This window comes from Hyaena hyaena, unplaced genomic scaffold (assembly GCF_003009895.1).
Source record: "Hyaena hyaena isolate Hyena2069 unplaced genomic scaffold, ASM300989v1 scaffold_99, whole genome shotgun sequence".
NCBI lineage: Eukaryota > Metazoa > Chordata > Mammalia > Carnivora > Hyaenidae > Hyaena > Hyaena hyaena.
In genome coordinates, this window is record NW_024080731.1 from 3,094,940 (window position 1) to 3,118,399 (window position 23,460).

The window sequence follows — 23,460 nt, forward strand, 5'->3', positions numbered from 1 at the left end:
AGTTTTATAAGGAAAACTGACACTGATTAGCACACTTGTAGCATTTTCAGTTGGCCACTGGACCTTCTCCATAAGCTGGAAGTTTCCGCTCTTTCCTATTCTGTATGTTAATTTTATGATAAAAACTGCTATCATCGATTCCTCTTTTAGTACAAACGTATTTCCAGTTTAATTATTGCACTAAAATTTTTACATTGATTTTTCTCAAAAATTAACATTTTAAAATAATAAGGGATAACCAATTCATGGATAATAATTATTTTGAAATTATTTGAAATCATGCATACTAAAACTACATTCAGAACAATTAAAACAATATGTTTATTTTTCAGAATTTTACACTCCATGAAGTAACCAATGACTTTGACAATATGACCGTATCTGCAATAATAGATAAACTGGCAATATTCAGCTACTATACATTTTGGGTAACAGCAAGTACTTCAGTTGGAAATGGGAATAAAAGCAGTGACATAGTTCAAGTATACACAGATCAAGACAGTATGTAAACAAAAAGCATTTATTAATCTTTAGAAGGTTTAATTTAACACTTTATTTCAGAACCGTTTTCTATTTGTATATATTACTAGTAAATTCTGTAATTTATTTAGGCACATTTAACTAGTTTGGAAATGCATTTAATATAGCTGTAAAACTATTATATTAATAACAGCCTTTTCTATTTATGAAAACTGCTATCATTCATGAAATTTCTGTCACTTTTATTGCATCAAAAGCTATCACAGCTGTCCAGTTGTAAGGATGAAAAATACTGTTGCATACATGGATGGGTGCTTGTCCGCTTGCTTTAATCTAACACCTTTTTTTGTTTTAATCTAGCAACTTCTTTCCATTGCAGCCTTTGAATCCACATAGGACCCCATACAGCATCTTTGTTCTTATTATGTTTTTGACGAATTTTGAATATGAATATCTTTACTTTTTTAACTCTAGAAGTTCTTTGTATGCAGCTTCAGCAGTATCCTGTTTCTGAGTATTCAGAAAACTGTAATGATTGAGACACTTGATGTTTTAGGTTTCAGCTTCAGGAATACAATGATCCATAAATCATTGCCTATTTCTTCTTGTGGTTGTTTCTGGAGTCCATTTATTTCTTAGAGACTAGTCTGTTACTGAGAAATGGTATTGACCTAAACTGCTGAGAATAAGATTCTGTGTTTATTGTCTGAAGATTGAGAATCGACAGATACAATCAGTATGAGTGAATGCTTTCATTGGAACAATCTTTTAAATAGTTTACACATTGATCAACAGAATAGATGATAAAATATGTGAAAATGTGCTTGCAGAGTATTTGGCAAAGTATTTTAGTGCAACATATGGTCAATATCATTTCAGGCATTCTTTAAATGCAGATATCTCCCCATATTTTCAACAACCTATAAATGTTAATCAGTGGCTACTGTAGCACCATGAATAATAAACACTTACTATGCACTGTTCCAGGTGAGAGGTCGTAGATCTGATATATGTACAGTAATGATAATCTTTAGAAGAAAGAAACTGAAAATACTGTTTAGATAATATAAATTATCAAAATATTTAAGTATCTGAGTATATATACACAGACATACATGTATATATACATGGATAACCACCATGTATAGGAAAGAAAAGAGAATATCATATAAAGCAATTCTCTCACATATTAAAGATGACAGGGTTTATATTTCGAATCATTTTTAATATAATTATTTTGTAATGCTGTTTTTATAATAGGTGATATTTATTACATCTGCATTTACACAATTTAAGAGCTGATGATGTAATTGCATTTGTAAGATGCTGTTGATACATTTCAATAGTTATCCTCAGTTTGTCAGTTTACTTCAATTTTATTTAAGGTGACTGATAATTTTTATATTTTGCACATTACCTACCATAGTACCTGAAGGGTTTGTTGGAAACCTGACTTATGAGTCCATTTCATCAACTGCAATAAATGTAAGCTGGAGCCCACCATCTGAACCAAATGGTCTAGTCTTCTACTATGTTTCTCTGAGCTTACAGCAGACTCCTCGCCACATGAGACCACTTCTTGTTACATATGAGAGAAGCATATATTTTGATAATCTGGAAAAATATACTGATTATATATTAAAAATCACTCCATCAACAGAAAAGGGATTTTCTGATACTTATACTGCCCAGCTACACATCAAAACTGAGGAAGATGGTAGGCTGGACCCTTTTATTGCCTATTAAGCAGATTGCTGGTCTTCTCTTATTTACATTGCTTTCTGATAGAAAACATTATTCTTATAACTCTATAGAATGTTTGTTCTCAAGTAATTAGCCTTTCAATAAACATAATAAGCTCTATGTTTTTTAAAATTAGCGTAATTATCTGCTAATGAAAAATGTCCCATTATTATTAATGCCTCTTCTTTTCAATGCGAATTCTCTTTTGTTTCATTTAATATTCTTCTTTTCTTTTATAGTCCCAGAAACTTCACCAATAATCAACACTTTTAAAAACCTTTCCTCTACCTCAGTTCTCTTATCATGGGATCCCCCAGTAAAACCAAATGGTGCAATAATAAATTATGATTTAACTTTACAAGGACCAAATGAAAACTATTCCTTCATTACTTCTGACAACTATCTAATACTGGAAGAACTTTCACCATTTACATTATATAGCTTTTTTGCTGCCGCAAGAACTATAAAAGGACTTGGTCCTTCGAGTACTCTTTTCTTTTACACAGATGAGTCAGGTAAGCCCGAATCCAGACCTCTTCCAAAGATTTCACTGTCACACCCTTGCTCTTGCTTTTTAAGGAACAGAATGGAAAATGAAAAGATATTCAATTATCTGTTTGTAACAGGTTTACACCTATTCATCTCTTTGTTGCTGAGCATTTTTTTTAGTTCAAGCATTAGAACAAAGTGCTTGTTTAAAACTACTTTGGAACTACTGAGTTCCAAGGATAAAAACATAGTCAGTTACTGATGCTATTTATTTCTGAAATATGATCATTTTAGGAATCTTTCTTAATAGTGCCTTCAAGAAGCTAGAGTCACAATGATATTCTTACTAAATATCATTTACTAAAAGTTTTTTGAATATACGTTTTATAATGTGTTTTCCTGCAGTGCCTTTAGCTCCTCCTCAAAATTTGACTTTAATCAACTACACTTCAGACTTTGTATGGCTGAAATGGAGCCCAAGTCCTGTTCCAGGCGGTATTGTTAAAATATATAGTTTAAAAATTCATGAACATGAAACTGATACTATATTTTATAAGGTAGGTGTATTATAACAGTATATGTTAATTTAAAAATTCAGAAATTGAATTAAAATCATTCGACATGCAGAGGAAAATGGACTGCTTCAAATTAAACAAGGACCATCTTTTTAATCTTTTTTTTCCTACAATTTAAGGATGTTTGTGGAAAACGGAAGACATTTGTCAAGATCTGGAAGCTGAATACTTTGTAGACCAATTTACTTAGAATTTACAACTTCTAGATATTTGCGAGTTAAGAAATAATTGCATTATTTTATTAATGCTGGAAAGTATATAGTAAATTTTTTCAGACTATTTAACAACTATTATTATCTTAAAAGCAATGTATTTCTATTTGTTGTTAGAAATATGCCAAATGAATGTTTTTAACTTTTAAGAAAAGTATTTCTACTGGACTTGTGGTAATCCTCTCTGATAGAATATAATCCCACACTAATTGGTCTTTTAAATATATCATTCTTTTCCTTTCAATGCTAGTTGGTTTGCAACACTGAACACTCTTTCCCTTCATTTTTAGGTTCTAGAATCAATGAAAATACCCAAATTACAGATATAACAAAGGATCTCAAATATACTTGTATGATTTCTAGCATCTAATTGCCAAAATGTTATGTAACTAGCATTTATTTTTAAAAAGTGTTTTTATTCTTTTTTCCCTAAAGCAATGAAGTACTGGAATGCTCTTACTTAGTTACAGCAAGAAGAGTGAAAAAAAAAAAAAAAACAACTCTGCAGCAAACATTGTCCCAATATTATATGCATTACAATGTATTGCTGATGGTAAATCATTTTTACAACATGTGTAGCTTGCAAAGTGAATAGTAAAAATCAAAAGCAGTGATTAAGGTTATGCCATAAGGAACAATGACTTTCTTTCTGGAAATCAAGATACTACTTTAAAATCTGATAGGCTGAGTGGAATTTGAATTATAGTACTCCACAAATGTGGAATCTGTTCTCCAGAAGTGTGAAATTCCATTAATGATGCTAAATCTCTAGGCCTCTACTATCTATCCCTGGTCTAATCTTAACATTTTCTCATTTTTTTATTTGCTTTGTCTGTATGGGTCGCTGGGAAATGGATATCAGAAAGGAAAAAGCAATCATATTTTTTACTGAGATGACTTTTTTTTTTGGAGGCTTAATGTGTAGCATTAAGGCAGCTGCATAACCTCTTCTGACTCGGTTTCTTCAAGTGCAAAATTGAGTTATAAGGGTGCATACATTAAAAAGTAAGACTTATAAGGGCAAATCTATATCAAGCAGTCACAATAATCTTCAGCACATGATAAATGTGTTAGCTATTGTTGTATTATTGTGCCTCGTTTAAGAAAAGATTTAAAAAATCCATTCAGCATTGTCATAGCACTAAGTAATGAAGGATAGTATACCTTTACCTGAATATGAAAGTAAGTTATGATTTTTAGACTTCCTGATATTTCATTGGAAATGCTATCATTAAAATGTTGCTAGTAGCAAACATAAATTTTATACCATAAAGTATTCAATATATAACTTTTGGGGTGGCAGGAAAGTTTTTCTTGAAAACATACTACTTTTACTTAGTCCTTTTTACACCTGTTTTCCCCTCTGTCGGTTTTCATAGTTTTGTTGTCTTTTAAATTCCTTTGAATATACTTCATGCCACCTATTTTCCTTTCCTAATGTCCAGTTTATGTGCTTTCCTCACCCTGTTTAGCTTTCTCTCTGTCCATTTTCTTTAGGTCTTCATCTCCCTCTATGTCCTATTGGTTTCTATCATTTTCTTCTTTTTCTTTTCATCCTTTCAAATTATATGGTTTGTGGAGGCAGAATAATTCCAGAACCACTCCAAAGACTTCTGCCATTATAGTCAATCCAGTGGGTGCACATGGAATCAGTTAGATCCAGGTCTTCTGGTAACTTGAGTCACTCACAAATATGGAAAGAAATTGTTTATTTCATGAAAAGTTCTGTTAAAATATGTCTGGAAATATCCCTCACTCATGTCTTCCTCTTACATTTTACTCTTAATGTAAATCTGGTCACTATCCTGTAAGCTGCTCTCAGATTTTTTGTTAAAATCTTGGGTTCAGTCATTTCTCTGGGTAGAAAGTCTTCCTAATCTAAGTTGAAATTTACCTGCATGTGTCTAATTTCTTCTCAGTAAACGTTTGTTTGTAGATTTCTTTGATTAACATAAAAATTCTTTGATGACAATGACCATGTATATCTTATATGTGTATCTTTATAACCTCCTGATGATCTAACAGTATCCTTTATAAATAGCAAGCATGGAAGAATGAAAAGATATAGTGTAATACAATGAGTCCCTAAAGTATGTCAATAACCTGGGATATTAATTTAAAATTTGATTTAATTTAAAATATTATTAAACTGTAGTGCCCTGTGAGTTAGTGTTCTTGCTAAATTTCTATTAGTGAAATGTTTATTTTTATTTTTTTAAATTTTTAAAAATGTTTTATTTATTTTTGAGAGACAGAGACCGGACACCTGTGAGGGAGGGGCAGAAAAAGTTGGCAACACAGATTGGGAAACAGGCTTCACGCTCTGAGCCATGAGCAGAGAGCCTGACATGGAGCTCGAACTTAGGAGCAGTGAGATCATGACCTGAGCTGAAGTTGGTCGCTTAACTGACTGAGTCACCCAGGCGCCCCTGAAATGTTTAATAAATAAGTCAAAGTGATTTATATTTTGGGTCCGTTAAATGCAGTATTTTAAAAATTATACCATTATAGGAAATGTTATTGTCTTCACTTTCTGTAAGGATAACAGATAGTCTTAACTGATCTTTTAGTTATGACAATTATCTTTGAATGAAGGCTTTATTATACTTAATGGTAAATTTTTCTGTAAGAAAGCATATCCTTCTTTGAGCAGTTGTGATAACTGTTTTGTTCCTTTTTTTTTTTTCATTTTCCTGAGAGATTGGGTAAATTAGAAATTTAGGAGTTGTCTGGGAAAACTCATAATTTAAGCTTCATGAGTGAAGAGTATATAAATATACAAATAAATAAGTAAATATATAAATATAAATATATATTTGTATTGTTTTTTTAACTGTTGTATTCCCAATGCCTAGCATAAAGTAGCTGATGAATAAATTAATTTACACAGAATGTTACTGGGTATTAAAAAAAGACTCTAGATGAATTCAAGAAAAGTCTACTATTGCTGACCACTGATAGGTTTGATTTAAAGTATAGACTTCAATTTTTGCAAATTTAAAGGAAGTAATCAGTATATAATTCTAAGCAAGTGTCAGGGTGACAGCTAGAGCTGCAGAACTCTAGCGGAAAAATTTTTAAAAACATGGCCATTTTGGGATTCTTCAGGGCTGAGTGGTGCCCAGTTCATCCTGTATCATGATCTGAACACACCCTGTGGCACAAAGGAAAAAATGGGGGTTAGTATTTGTTTTATATTCACTGAAAATACCCATGCTTATTAAATCATGAGTTAAACATAGAAGACATAACTTAATGTAATATTTCTTTCAGTTACAAATTTTTGGCGATGCATCATGACAAAGAGTTTTTTCTGCCTTGCAGAATATTTCAGGTGTTCAAACGGAAGCCCAGCTTGTGGGGCTGGAACCAGTCAGCACCTATTCTATCAGCATATCTGCCTTTACGAAAGTCGGAAATGGCAATCAATATAGTAATGTAGTAAAATTCACAACTCAAGAATCAGGTGAGGTACAGTGTTTTGATCCTAAAATATTTCATTTTGTATTTAACGCTTTTCCCATCCTTTCAGTTTATGTGAAAGTATCATTATTTAATAGTGCATTCAAATGGAAGTTGCTTTAAGACTAGGCTGGGTCTTGTCTGCAATCAAATATATCTATCTGGATAGGTAGATCGATAGATTTACACGTGGCTTTTCCTTTTTAACTGAGGAAGTTGAAATGAAGGACTAGTTGAGGAACAAAGTAGGTTTCTAGATACCTGTGGAGAGTTACCTAATTCTTTTTTTTATAAAAAGATTTTACATTCCAGTTAGTTAACATACAGAGTAATATTAGTTTAAGGTGTACAACACAGTGATTTATCACTTACATACAACACCTGGTGTTCATCACAACACGTACCCTCCTTAATCCCCGTCACCTTTTTCACCCATCCCTCCACCTGCCTCCCTTCTGGTAACCATCAGTTTGTTCTCTATGGCTAACAGTCTATTTCTTGGTTTGCCTCTCTCTCCCCCCCCCTTTTTTTTTTATTTCCCTTTGCTCTTTGTTTTGCTTTTAAAATTCTTACTATCAACTGAGACAGCTGGGATGGTGGGTAGGAGGAAAAAAGAACCAGTAGTCACTTTTAACAGGTTGGTTTATATTTCCATGAAATGGTATCAATGATTTTGTAAAGATGTATTATAACATGTGAAGACCACTGGTCACTCTGTAAGCTTCTGCTTTCCCACAGTCCACTTGTAACATGTGAAGGGGATTATGAAGACTATGGAATACCACTGGTCTAATTAAACAAACTTACATGTAGCATACATGCCATAGCGCACCTTTGATTATGTGCGGGATAGTTTTCATTCATGACCTATACAATGGGTGGCTTAGAAATGAGTTTTTCCTTTTTTCACCCAGACCATATGTTTAAAGGCACCTCTTCCCCACTTTATTCCTCAATGATTATTGAATGAACTTAAGATCCTGATCTAGTTACTTTTTCTCCGTACCTCTAGTTGCACTTGCTCTTCTTTTAGTGAATCTCTAAGTCAAAATTAGAAAGCACTCACTGATAAATTAATCATTTTTGCACTAATTTATGAATACCTGAGACTTTTTTCATAGCATTCCTATAAGACAAGTTAAGAAAATAGTATTTATTGTGGATAGAAGTGCATGCTTTGAAGTGAGAGTGTCTGGATTTGAATCCAAGCTCTGTGACCTACTAGCTTGTAGCCTTGTGAAGGTTCATGACTCCCCTGAGCCTCTATGTTCTTAACTGAAAAGAAACACATATTAGCAGTAGCCACCTATAAGGTTGTTATGGGAAATATTTGAAAAAAATCCACATAAAGCTCTTATTAGAGTGTCAGACACACATGTAGTGCTCAAAAAAAAAATTACTGTTGCCCCTATTCTCATACTACATATGAAGAACCATTATTCAGGGAGTTTAGATGAAAAGATCTGAGAAAGTTAGTAAGGAAACTGAACTAGAACGTCAACTTCTGACATCTAGTGTAGGGTGGACATAACTGTAGGAAATGTATATTACAACTGATAATTAAGTATTATATACAAATGCTAAACCTATAAAGAAAAAACTATTTTAACAATATATACATGTGTTGGTTTAGTAAAAATCAAGGCTAATCTTGTAGACAGTAAATAAATATTTTATCAATAAAATAAAATTATTGCACATGCCTTGATTGGTTGAATAAAAGATAATTTTCAACTTTAGGCATTAAATATCAGCTGTTTAATTAATTGTTTTTAGGTTCACAGAGTCAGTGAAATAGATAAAAAATCCAGGTTTATAAACTAAACTTCAGCAATGTTATTTTATGAAAATATTATGTTTTTGAAAATAAGCAAATAAATAATGTTTAATAGAACCCTGGATTGGCTGAGAAATTGTCTTTTTAAAAATTTTAAATGCCACGCATTCATCCCCCTAATCCTTTCATTGTAATGCCTCTATTTTACAGAGGAAGAAGAATTTGTAAAGATAAATTTAGGTCAGGGGAGAGAACTGTAAGCGAATCAAAGATTACTTGAACCTGAGTCTTCTTTAAATAGCTATGTTTTGCATAATGACAGCAAGTTGTTTCACTACTTGTTTGTAATCTACAAATTGACTATATACAATTTTTCTTGTAGCAACCTTTCTATACTATAATAAGAAAAGCTATGCTATCATTCGGGGACATTAGGTAATTACTTTCCACGGGAAGTAGACAGTCTCTCCAATCTGCATTCACTTTGGTGGGCTGGGGAATTGCCCTTCAACCAAGTCTACCCTCTGAGAAATTGGCTTACTTCCAAGTGAATTCAGGGAAGTTCTAGGAAAAAAAAAATAACTAGGACTGAATTAAAAACTGGTGCTGATTTAAATGTTCCCTCCACTGAGTTTTAAAAAGGTATTGAGGGATTAGGTCTTCACAATTCTTCCAAAACCTACCAACTGTAGAAACAGAACCCCTAAACTGTTTGCATGTTTCCTAGTACCATTAGGCCCAGCAGTGCCACATCATGGAGGCACCTACATCTATGTTTTGTATGAACACGTTCCATATAAAAGTATTGCGAAGACTACTCCTTTCCAGTTAAGATATAAAGAAAGCAGCTTCAGCCACCGCCTGAGCTTGAGGCTATACAGTTAGTTGCTTCTCAGTATTTGAGGATGTGATTGCTACTTGGGCCTAGGAAATATTCAGTGGCTGACTCAGTGTTTTAAGGGTTCACATTATAGCACAGAAACGGGGCCAACTGACATTTGATTTAGCCTATGTTAAGAACTTTTTGAGCCCACATTGCAAGGGTGATACATTAAATTTTTATTTGGTCTCTAGTCCTAAACATGATTTAAAATAATTTTTTAATGTTTACTTATTTTTGAGAGAGAGAGAGAGAGACAGAGTGTGAGTAGGGGAGGGGGCAGAGAGAGAGAGAGAGAGAGAGAGAGAATCTAAAGCAGGCTCCAGGCTCTGAGCTGTCAGCACAGAGCCTGATGTGGGACTAGAACGCACAAAATGCAAGATCATAACCTGAACCAAAGTCAGACGCTTGACCCACTGAGCCACTCAGGTGCTCCTACTAAACATGGCTTTATTTAGAAATCCTGTACTAAAATCATTTATCTACTACATGTGTATACATTTTAACTTTGGGCATTTGTTTATCTTTCAAGTTCCAGATGTCGTACAGAATGTAGAGTGTATGGCAACTAGCTGGCAGTCAGCTTTAGTGAAGTGGGATCCACCCAAGAAGGCCAATGGAATAATCATACATTATACAGTAACAGTTGAAAAGAATTCTACAAAAGTCTCTCCCCAAGATCATATGTATACCTTCATGAAACTTCTTGCCAATACGTCATACATCCTTAAAATAAGAGCTTCAACTTCAGCAGGTGAAGGTGATGAGAAAACATGTAACATCAGCACACTACCTGAAGCAGGTAACTAATGTGAAACATGTAACTAATCTGAAACAGGTAATTTACGAAAGAGGTCACCAACCTGAAACAAGTAACTATTTGTGGATTGTGTCATAGCATTTGTAATCGTTTGTCAATAGCATTTGTGATTGTTTTATTCTTCCAAATTTCTATTTAAATTCCAGTTAGTACACATACAGTGTCATATTAATTTCAGGAGCAGAATTACTGATTCATCATTTACATACAATACCCGGTGTTCATCACAAGTGCCCTCCTTAATCCCTATCACCTATTTCACCCATCATCCTACTCCCCTTCCCTACAGTAACCCTCAGTTTGTTCTCTACAGTTATGAGTCTGTTTTATGGTTTGCTGGGTTGCCTCTCTCTCTCCTTTTTCCCCTTATGTTCATCTGTTTAGTTTCTTAAATTCCACATATGAATGAATTCATACGGTATTTTTCTTTATAGCACACTTATCTAAATATATGAAAGAAATATTTAAAAATGTAACACATACATTTTTATGACACGTGTTACAAATACTGGTTATGTAGTACATTGACCCCTCTCAACAACACTGGGAGATTAAAAGGGGGGAGGAAGGAGGGAGAATCTGCTCTACTGTGTTTCCACAAATATGTTTCTTGTTATCCAAACTGTGAATTTATTGAATTATTCTTTATCATAAATTAAAATATGGAGTAAACATGTAAATGTTTTGCTATTTATCTTTTTTATACAGTAGATTTTATGGAATTCTAGATGCTTCCCTGAATTCCGTAGCTGCAGTGTCAAACTCTCTTTTATCACTTTTCCTATACGTCGGCCCGTATCTTGTATAGCATTTGAATGAAAATATCAAATCACTAAGCTCTAGTCTGCAAAGAAGAAAACTCTGACCCTCTCTAACAGTGGTCTGACCTACTTTATAATCTCCTTTCTCCTTCTATCTTCTCCAGTGTTATACCTGCTCATATCAAAGTAAGTCTGATACTTTCCTGGAAGTCCTCCTTACAGGGGCTGTGGGTAATGGCATAATTGTTTACTTCTGGCACGTCCAGATACATTATTTTGGAAACATCTTTTAATTCCTTCCTCCTTTTGAAATCAGCATCACCCAATTTTATTCCACTTCTCTATCCTTGAGGTGGTAAACCACAGAATTTCAAGACATGGTTCCGCCTTCTCCCTGGTTCCCACATCCTGATTCAGCCTCTTTTCCTTACCGTCCTTCCAAGGCAACACTTCTTCAGACTTTGTTCTGAATAGGTGCTTTTCAGCAACACCTAGCTTTTGCTCCTTGTACCTCAAACCATGCCATTGTGACCCATCTTCTAGAGTTTCCCCACTCTGAGAGGATTCCACTGTTTCCACCAGATGTTGGATGATGAATAGGGCTATAACAAACAGAAATGGATTACCTTTTCCAGCTATAACTTCACCTTTTCTAACTCTCCCAGCTGCCCCATGATCTTCTATATCAACTTGTTTGGTTTACACTGTATCAATTTTCCATAGGAGAATTCTGCTCTCATTCTGAACATAATCTACCCACACTATCATCTATATTTGATCTGATTTTTTACTAATAATATCAATGATACTGACTTGCCCTCCTTCAAATTTACTCATATCTTTATTTATGCTCTCAAGATATCCTCTCTCAGGGATGTTATTGCCTTCTTTTCAGGAATCTAGCTGCTTATTTTTTGTTTCAGTATCATATCTCCTGTAGAACGTTACTCCATCAATTCAATCTACTTTTTCCTGAATTTCATTCTCTCTCTCTCTCTCTCTCTCACATACACACACACACACACACACACACACACAAATTGTTAGAAAATTTCAGCTGAGGAACTGGTTGGTATATCAATCTCAAATATCTGCACAATGGAATTTATGCTACATGAACTCTTCTCTTCTCCCTTTCTGTACCTGTACTTTGTAATCCTTTGGACACCAAGCCTCATATTTTTATGTGATTCTTTCTCCCAGTTTTCCTACATATGATTATATCTTATCAAGTCAGTTGCTTCCATGGTTCTCCGATGTGACTGCCCCATTTTACATCAGACTCTTGTCACTTCCTGTAATAATATCCTAAAGTAGCCTTACCACCCACCAGCCTTACACACTCATCCAGCCTGTCCATCCGTCTTTTCTTCCTATCCACTTATTTTGATTGAATTGTTTCTAATACACAGTTAAGAGCATTTATGTGTTGGCAGTTGAAGTTCGTTATCTGAGGGTAAAAGTGAGACATGCAGATTTGTGTATTTGAAACATAGAGAAAAGAATGAAAAGGATAGGGTATAGGAGATGGCTCAGAATCCTCCAAATGTTTTACTCATTCTTGTCTAGAAAATGCACCCCAGAATTTATCACCAGTTAGAATCTGGCTTCTGTCTAGGTTTTCATTCTTTTTTTTAATGTTTATCTATTTTTGAGAGAGAGAGTGTGTGAGCAGGGAAGGAACACAGAGAAAGGGAGACAGAATCTGAAGCAAGGCTCCAGGCTCTGAGCTGTCAGCACAGAGCCCAATGCGGGGCTTGAACCCATGAACTGCGAGTTCATGACCTGAACCGAAGTCAGAGGCCTAACTTACTGAGCCACCCAGGTGCCCCTAGGTTTTCATTCTTATGCCCCTCCACTACATTTCCTCATGTAGCTTATGCCTCTAGCAAATTTCATTTTTTTCGGTACATTGGGTTTCATGTGTTCAATTAAAAGAACACTTAACTATGTATGCACTTGCTACTTGGTATGCACTAATAATAGATTTTCTTTTTTAAACATACTCAACACTTTCTCACCATCAAATTGCTTTACTTCCGATAGTTATATTGTCCTTTTCCTTTTCTCTGTCACACATAATTGTGTCCATTCTTAAAAGCCCAATTTAAGTGTGTGTGTGTGTGTGTGTGTGTATGTGTGTGTGTGTGTGTGTTTTAAATTCTTCAATGACATGTCAACCTTTAAAGCCGCAGATTCCTGGACTTCACCCCAGACTTGCTGAATCATAGCTCAAAACATAATGCCCAAAAACCTTACTCTCAGGCATCTCTCTTGGTGATCTGATGCCCTGTAAATTATGGGAAGTACTAGCATAGGTTACCCATGAACTCTGATGGCTGGTGATATGCAGCAGCGAGGACAGGCAGTGTCAAAGACGTCCAAAAGGAGTGATAGGTATTTCCCCAGTAAGTGGGCTGGCAGACCATCGCTATGCAGAATCTGACAGAAGAAAATATGTTCAAATCCAGGCAGATGGTCTGCATCAGGTTGTGTAGCATCAGGTAAAACAGTCTTGATTATTAGACAGGAGCAGAGTCTTAGAGAACTGGATGGAAAAAAAGGACGATAATCTTGAGATAAATGAGAAGTTGAAAAGACTCTGAAGACAAGACAGAAGACTCATTAATTGAGTCCCTGGACACTCAGGATGACTGCTTTATCATAGGAACAAAGCAGAAGTTCAGTTAGTAGAACTGAGACACATAATCAAAGTAATGATATGCGTTTGATATAGAGCCACGTGAACTTAAGGCACAGGTCTTTGTGAAAGAAAACATTTAATTAAGGATTTGGATTGGATCTTACCTCAGGGTTAAAAGACAACAGGGGTGAAAGTTGAAGAGAATCTAAATCAATGAATTAGGCCAATGTTAGACATACATATTGTGCTATGCTCTCCCTTAGTACTGAAATGTTTCTCAAACGTTAGACTTCTAAATCCCTCCATCAGAATTTATATCCCTGAGGCCCTACTCCAAACCTATGAAATCAGAATTTGGAAAGTAAGACTCACAACAAATCTGTATGTAAACAAGATATGTGCATAAAACAGGCAGAAATTGGAGACAGGCTCTATTCCTTTGTGAATTTTTTGCTTGCAGGGTCTATGTCTTATTTGTCTTTGTTTTACTTACAGTTCCTAGCAGATACCCTGGGAACTACAGGCACTCACATGTTTGTAGAAGAAAGAAATGAATTGTTTTCTTTTGAAATTTATAATTTTCCATAAGGGTTTTTATTCCATTGCAAAATATTATTTTCACATTTCTATCAGGCAGAACTATAGATATTTTCTCCCAGGCAAGTGTAGAAGTATTTTTAATTAAGGAGAATCAGTCATATGAGACATAAGTATTAATTGGTACTTCAAAATTAAATACTTTTTTGCCTTTAAAATTAAGTTTCAGGTCTAGGATGTAATTATATTTCTGATTACAATATTTGTTAGGTAAATGCTTTTATCTGGGTTCACATGAATTGTTTGTTGATGAGACATTAGTGAGAACTGGAGATTCATTGTTCAGAATGGAAACAGTTTTATAGCTGTTGCAGACTTCTAATTTATAGTGGTCTAAGATTAGTCACGGTGTATAGTCAGCTCTGAGTCACTGACTCTGTACTTATTTTTGACGTAAAGTAAAATCAAATTTGGCTCACTCTCTTACTGCCTGGTGTCTGACCTTAACATTCCTTCCAGGGATTATTGGGTATTTTTCTCAGTGTAAACTTGGTCATATTTGGGCACAGTTAAACATGCATCGTAATGACTGAATTTATGAGAAAATTAGTGTTTGGTCTCTAAGCTGCTACCATTGTCACAGTCAAACATGTTAGGAGGGGCGCCTGGGTGGCTTAGTCGGTTAAGCGTCCGACTTTCGCTTAGGTCATGATCTCGCGGTTCGTGGGTTCGAGCCCCGCGTCGGGCTCTGTGCTGACTGCCAGCTCAGAGCCTGGAGCCTGTTTCAGTCTGTGACTCCCTCTCTCTCTGACCCTCCCCTGCTCACGCTGTCTGTCTATCTCTCTCTCTCTCCCTCCTAGAAATAAAAATAAAACATTAAAAAAAAAAAAACATGTTAGGAATAGGGCAAATATAGATGAAGGCCCCAAACTTGGTACTTTAAACAGCATTTTATGTGAAAATATATCACATGTACCAATAAAGATATTTTAGCAAGTTCATGTGCACACAGGACTGAACTCTTAGAATCTCATATTAGCTCAAAATGCATGCACTTATCCATATTATTTTCAAATCTTAATAAATGTGGTGATTTAATATTGAGTTTTTAAAACTTTTTTTCTGGAAGACAATTTTACAGTTTGTGTTTATACAAAGTTCTTCAAGTTCAGTAATTTAGAATCAAAAGAGAAAACTTGGATGCCCAAAACTAATTGAGGGAAAGTAAAATACACATTTGTGGTTTTTAGGAGTGCTAATTTCGGCAGTGATTTCTTTATTAGTTTTTGTCCAATAAGAGGTATCAGGTACGTGTAGGGATTACTGCAAGTCCACTGAGCTAGCAAATATATTAATGGTGCAATATTATTGAATGTGTTTGATTTCCCTGTTTTTTTCTTCTACTCTTGGTTATTTGAAAAAAAATATGGTAAACTATCTATCTATATGTTTATATATTTAATACATTATCTATTAATATAATTATTACAACATGTACACATATATTTATATATATTTGTCAATTATACTCTAATTAAAATTCAAGTGTTTTACAAAATATCTCTCACATAGACTTAAGTATTAAATATAATACTTTTTATATCTATATGTGTTAGGTATTAAATATAAAACTTTTTTATATCTTAAGTATTTACTTGAGTACTTAAGACTTAATATCTTATATTATAATCTGCATATAATACTTTTTATATCTTAAGTATTTACTTAAGTACTTAAGACCTAAGTATTAAATATAATACTTTTTTATATCTATATATGTTAATTCTCATTTCTCTTCTACAAAGCCCTGACCACTATTTCCCTAAGAATTATTTAGGAAATGTATCTGTTATGCATTTTATTTGAATCCCTATTTTGTGGACCTCTCTGGCAGTGCGGAGACCGGGCTAACTGTGATTATGACTAAATTTGATCTCCATTTACCAGCTTTTTGAAAAAATAAAATATTTATGTCATTTTTTGGAATTCACACCATTCTCAAATACTATTTAGTAGGCTGAATGTGGGTGGTAAAAGTATTCCTTGGGGTTATAAATTAATGCACTAATTCAAAAGTTCGCTTTTTCCTTTGTCTGCATCCCACTGACACTGCTCTCCTTATCTGTCTCCTCAGTTGAGATGAGAAGTCAAGCATGTAGGAAAATTGCATGATCCTGTTTGTTCTTAAGCAAGTGAATTGACACGTTCTACTTACCAGCCAGTAATTGCTGAAAGCGTAAAAGCTATTATAGTTGCCTGTCACACATCAGAAAGAAATAGCTATTAGCATTGCTACTCTAATTGAAATTCAAGTGTTTTACAAAATATCTCTCACATAGACTTAAGTATTAAATATAATACTTTTTTAAAAGTGAACGTCAGGTGAGAAGTATCTTTTACACTTGTAGTGTGGAATTTTGACCAATGCATACTTACTTAATGCTTACCATGTGCACGCTTTGTGTTTGGGGTTCAAGAACCAAGTTTGAATCCCAGATAGCATCAGTGATCTCTGCTGTGTGCATCTAAATAACTCTACCATTATTGTAAAGACATACCCAATACATATAAAGCAGTTAAATACAAAACTATATTAATGTTAGTCAATTTTGTGGATTGAAGATTGAATCATATGGGAATTCAAGAGAAATAGATTGTATTGAAAACTATGTTGAAGAAGTGGAATATGAATTAGATGTTGCTTATTGGTAGCTTCAGAATTTCTATATAGGAGAAGCTTAGACTCAGTAACCTAATGAGAAATTATGATATGGTCTTGAACCTTGAATTTCATAGACAATTACACCAGTGTTTACATAGATTGTCTGATATAGATCAATAAAATAGCCAAATTTTTGAAATATTCTTTTTTTGTTTTCTTCAGTGTGTTGTGAGAAAATGTCATAGTACATGTCAAAGAACAGTCTTCATTTTAGTTGAGCTAAATGAATAGTAGGGAGAATTGAAGATTATGGATACTCATGGTTAACCAGCCTATGGCACAATCACTATTCATGGAAATAGTGAGGTTAATAGAGAGAGGAAAGTAAATACGATTTCCAAACTGCACCAAGAGAAAATACACAGTGGAATAAAGGAATGGAATATAAGGGGTCAGGCCGAGGTGAAAGCCTGATAGAGGGAGGAGCATTGTATTGGAAAGAGTATAGGAGGGGAGGTTGAATAAATAACTTAGTGAGCCTTAATTTGTTTTTGGTTTTGCATATTTGTAGCAGAGGCTTGAATATAATATCATGGAAAAATGAGAGCTCTGCTAACTTTAAAGTAGGAAGCAACATAAGTAACTCTAAAAATAGCTGATTGTTTTTGACCATTGTCCTAAAAGACTGCAGTAATTTTTAGAAGAAGAATTTGCTCATCACATAGTTACTGAGCCTTCCGAGTCACAAATAAGATCCATAGTCGTCTTAATGGCCCATAGGGTCCTTTTTAACCCACCATTCTCTTCCCTTAGTTATGTATTATATCCTCCTTTATCTTTTGAAATTTATCATCAAATCCCACCTCTTAAAGAATATATGACTTATTTATCATTGAACCTCTTCTCTGCTAGATTTTTCCATCCTCTTTATCTGCTTTACATTTCTGTGTTGTATATAGTATTGTCTACAGATCTGTCCTCATTACAATGCATGTTCCATTAAGACAGGGGTTTTTCAAAGAAATGCCCAGAAATGTGTCTGAAGTACAGAGAAACACAATAAATATATTATGAAAGATTGAATGAATCAACTAATCAATCAATATATAGTTCTAGAAGAGTGATAAGCACACAGTAAACATTCAATATGCACACATCAGGAACCATAAGTAGAAACTTACAGTTACAAAATTAGTTCTAGACAATTATATGGTAAAATATCTAGGAAAGGTGTGTCTTCTGGAGTATATTTTTTTAATTAAACTTTTTTATTTTGAGATCATTGTAGATTCACATGCAGTTATAGAAAGCAATTCAGAGAAATCCTGTGTTCCGTTCATGCAGTTTCTCCCAATGGGGGGTTTAATAGTCTTATAAAACTATAATATATTATCACAACCACCATATTTATGTAAGTGTAATCAAAATAGAGAGAACATTTTCATGAGAATAATCCCTTTTATTACCTTTGTTCAGCCTCGCCCAAGTCTTGCCCACCCATCTTGCTCCTCCCCCCATCCTAAGCCTCTAACAACCATTTCCTATAATTTTGTCATTTTGATTGATATGTTTATATGATTTTCCTCTTTAGTGTATTAATATGATGGATTATATTGACTGATTTTCTAATATTGAACACGCCTTTGGTCTTTGGAATCAACCTCACTTGATCATGGTGTATTACTTTTTATATATTACTGATTTCTAGGTGTTAATATTTTGTTAAGGCTTTTTGCATCTGTATTCATAAGAGATATTGGTTTATAGTTTTGGGGGGTCTCACTTGTGTAGTTGCAATATCAGAGTAACACTAGTTTCATCATATGAATCTCTTCTAATTTCTGAAAGAGGTTGTATAGAATTGGTACTAATTCTTCCTTAAACATTTGGTAGAGTTCTCCAGTGAAACTCTCGGGGCCTGAAGATCTCTTTTTGGGGAGATTTAAAATTATGTTTAAGTGCTTTCAGGATGCAAAAGTAGAGCTGAAATGTGATATCAAACCAGTTGCAGAAAGTGGTACTTCTAAATAATCCATTTTTCAAAAAGGAAATCTCAAGAGAAATAAAGAAATAAAAAATATTATAAACTAAAACATATTAAATTGATATAAAATGAAAATACAATATGTCAAAATGTGTGGGACACAGTTAAATCAGTGAAGAAAGGGAAACGTATAGCATTAAATGCATACATTGGAAAAGAAGAAACATCTCAGATCAATCATCTAAGGTCACCCTCCCCTCCACTACAGCCTAGGAAAAGAAAAAGCATGCTGAAAGAAGAAAGAGAATAATAAAAATAAGAGCAGAAAACAGGGAAATAAAAAATAGTAAAAAAGTAGGAAAAATCAGGGAAATAAAGAGCCGGTTATTTGAGAAGTTAAAATTGACAACCCTGACAAATGAAGACACAAATTATGAATATTTAGGAAAGAAACCACTTCAGATACTGCCAACATCTAAAGGATAATAAGGAAATGATACCAACAGCTTTATACACAAAAATTTTATACCTTAGATGAAACAAATTCATTCTTCAAAAGGCATAACTACCACAGCTCACCTAATGTGGAATAAATAATGTGAATAGCCTTATAACTCTTAAGGACATTAAATTTGTAATGATTTTCTTTGATCCACTCTGGAGGGGAAAGGAAGGGCACCTCTCCATCACTGGCAAATGGGGGTAGGATTCCAAGTTCCCCCTTAACCCTCTGCTGACTCCTCCATTGAGGAGACCTCTCGGCCTTAGCTGGGGAAGGTAGGAGTCCCTCATTACTGCTCTCTACATGGTTATCCATTGACATGGTGAAGGAGTCTTGTTACTTCTGGAAAAGGTAGAAGGTCTAGCTCCTTATTTGGCTTTCTCTGATGTCACCCTATCAAAGATGGTTGGGGTGCCTCATTACTGCCTAATGAGGACAGAAGACTAGGTTACCCATTTGACCTTTCCTGTCATGGGAGGGAATGGGACCACAGTTTTCTTCTATGGTTTTTAGGTAGAGCTGTTCTTCTCTATAAGTTTTTGTCTTACTGGGTTACACTCTTTTTAAATGTTTATTCATTTTTGAGAGAGAGAGAGTTAGCAGGGGAGGGGCAAAGAGAAAGGGAGACACAGAACTCGAAGCAGGCTCCAGGCTGTCAGCACAGAGCCCAACGTGGGGTTCAAATCCACAAACCGTGAGATCATGACCTGAGCCGAAATCAGACACTTAGCCGACTGAGCCACCAAGGCGCCCCAAGGCTACACTGTGTTTTGACTACAGAGAGCATGCTTTTACTAGGGCTTTCTTGGCCTGAGCTCTTGACATTTCAGATTGCTGGGTTCTGAGATATATGAGGCAAAAAGAAAATTCAGAGAACTCACCACTGTATTGTTTCCTGAGTCCTGATTTCCCTAGTTGCTCTGCCTTCTCTCCATCTTTCAGAGTCTTCTTATGTTTGCATTATATTTAATGTCTGTGGGTTTAATTGCATTAGTAGAAAGAGTAGGGATAATACATCTATTCCAACTTCTTCAAAGCAGAAGTTCATACATGGGGTATCTTTGCTGTGAACATTTTCACCACAATTTTATACCCTATAAGGAATTTTTATTTCTTTTTTTAATGTTTATTATTATTATTTATTTATTTCTGAGAGAGAGAGACAGACAGATAGACAGGGTGAGAAGGGGAGGGTCAGAGAGAGAGGGAGCTACAGAATCCAAAACAGGCTCCAGGCTCTGAGCTAGCTGTCAGCACAGAAAGCCTGACACGGGGCTCGAACCCACGAACCGTGAGATCACGACCTGAGCTGAAGTCGGACATTTAACCGACTGAGCCACCCAGGTGCCAGAGAATTTTTCTGAAAAAGATAAAAATAACCAGTTGACAGTTTGGTTTGACAGTTGGTTTCATCAGCTGCTTGACTGTTTGGTTTCATTTTTCTGTTGATGTACTTCTCCCATTCTTATATTATATAAATCTTAGCCAGCACACATATAACGATGGCACAGAGTTTTGAATCCACATTTCCCGTAGAACTTTGGAACATCAATGGACATGTGACAAAATGCCAAGAACAAACAACAATGTGGAGGGCTTTCACCATGCAGTACAAAGCTCACAAATATGCGTCCCAGTGTTTAGAAACTAAGACATCCTTTAATGAAGGAGGAAATTGTAGCAAAAAAAAAAAAAAATGAGATGCTGAAAAAAAAGATGAATCAATAAGCAAAAAACTGTATAACACTATGAATGAAAAATCTTGATGACAAGTGTTTAGGTACAATCCAAAAAATAAAATCAGTTATTTGTGCAGTATTGCCATGAATCTACACTATGCATTTTGAAGGTATTCAAATATTTAGTATTTGCAATAGTGTTTCAAATTTTGTCATTCATTTTTAATGTTTCATTACGTCCTTTTTAATGAATGTCCCTCTTTTATTTTTCATGATTTTATCTTCTATGGCAGAAGTGCCTTACAGCCTGTTAGTTATTCAGCAAAGATGCTTGCAAAAAAAGATGCTTACGGCAAAAATTCTGAACATGATGCTTAACATCATGTGTGGTTCCCTTTTTATTCATCTACTCAAGATTAAGTTATTTAATACATATGAAGTAGAATGCTAGGGACTACTGGGAAGACTATAATAAACATATTTATTTCTTGTGCTTTTAAAATTTAGAATTATATAACTTATTATTTTCATTGGCTCTCAGAGATAACCTCATTCAGTCATCTCATTTGACAGACATGGGAAATGAAGCACACAGGTTAAGTGTCTCCTAAGTGAGCCAGGACGAATTATTAGCAGAACTCCCACTAATCCAGAATTGCTCCTACTATATGATAATGCCTCCCTTACCTTAGGAATTCAACGAATCATTTGCACTTACTGGAATTAGAATAGTTTTCTTCCATTATTTTACAGTATCTAAATAGAATTTTTATGAATTAGGGAAAATTAGGCCCATCATATGAATTTTCTTATTAATTTGTGCAGATATATTTATGATGTAACTGTATACATACTTTTGTCCAAATATGGATTTAAAGTTTAGAAAAACTAAATTTCTATCATCAAATATGTGCTTATCTATAGTATCAAAATACTGTAATACTAAAAATACTGCGTAAAATACTGAAGCCATTCTGAGTTCCTAGTCACGTACCGCATTTTTTATCCTGGATAAGTTCCAAAGGTGTCATGTGGCTGTTATGAAATTGTCTTAGGTATCAGATTCTAAATTATAATTTTAAAAGGTCTGTTAAATGTAACTCCATTGGTAAAAAATGAATTTGAGTTACTCTGCTTAATTTTCCTTGACCCCATTGATGCTCTAATACCTTTCATTAAGTATACTCAGGCATCCACCCTTTTCTTCATTCCTGTTCCAGCTAAAGACAGCTGTTCTTCAAGCAGCATTTTTATTAACTTATTTAAGAACTGGGGCATATCTTATTACTCTCTTTTCCATTCCCGTCCTATGCAGCTGTAGCTGGTACTTTTCATAACAGCCTTTACATATCAACCTCCTCTCCCTTGCACTCCATTTTTTTTCTTATTCTCCTTTACTTTCCTTTTTAAGTAAATTAAGGATGTGTGTGTGTGTGTGTGTGTGTGTGTGTGTGTGTGTGTGTACATGCAAAAACGTTCTTTCTTTATCTCTAGTAACCGTGTTCCTGGAAAGCTTCAGGAATGTGACTGTTGTTTCTGTGAGATTATAAGCGTCAGGGAAAAACACTTAGGAATGGTGTAAAAACTCTGAAAAGTAAAATAAATGACTTTTAATGATGGCAAATTTTTATTAATAATACTGCATTTAGACTCAATTTTAAAATAATGCAGTATGAATATAAAGAAAATGCTTTGAGCAAAGAGAAGGTTGTCCAAATTATTGTTAACCACAAATTAATGAGTTTCAGTTACAGGTTTCATGGCATATAAAAAAATAACTTTGGTCAGGAAGCTATTTTATAAAATAAGGCACACATAAATAGAAGCCACTAGATAATTAAACACTTTCAAAATTCAAGTAAAGAAATATGCTTTTTAGTATATTAGTATCATTGTAATTTGAATTTTCATCACCCACTATTCACTGCAACCTCAAATAAATCTCCCATTAGTTCTGTTTCTGGATACCTTATTATGAAAAATTATTACTTAAAAACAATTTGCAATGTTGGAAAGATAATAAGTATTATTCCATATGGATCACAGTAATGAAATCTGTACAATTAAAAGATATATTAAAAATCAGTAGCCTAATTTTCTGGTTTGTTAGTAATTAATTACCCTGCTTAAAATTCCTTTAATGTTTATTTTTGAGACACACACACACACACACACACACACACACAGAGTGAGCAGGGGAGAAGGAGAGAGGGAGACACAGAATCTACAGCAGTCTCCAGACTCTGAGCTGTC

The 23,460-nt window shown here is 34.4% G+C and overlaps 1 protein-coding gene across 1 annotated transcript in view; it reads left to right on the top strand.

Moving 5' to 3' along the window:
* Positions 1–23,460, top strand: part of PTPRQ (protein tyrosine phosphatase receptor type Q) — a 191,694-nt gene that overhangs the window by 66,622 nt on the left and 101,612 nt on the right. Inside the window, exons 20-25 of the mRNA XM_039235567.1 lie at positions 333–501; positions 1,907–2,197; positions 2,463–2,738; positions 3,118–3,269; positions 6,824–6,965; positions 10,151–10,420. Of these exons, the coding sequence (XP_039091498.1) occupies positions 333–501; positions 1,907–2,197; positions 2,463–2,738; positions 3,118–3,269; positions 6,824–6,965; positions 10,151–10,420 (1,300 nt within the window). The remainder of the gene's footprint in view (positions 1–332; positions 502–1,906; positions 2,198–2,462; positions 2,739–3,117; positions 3,270–6,823; positions 6,966–10,150; positions 10,421–23,460) is intronic.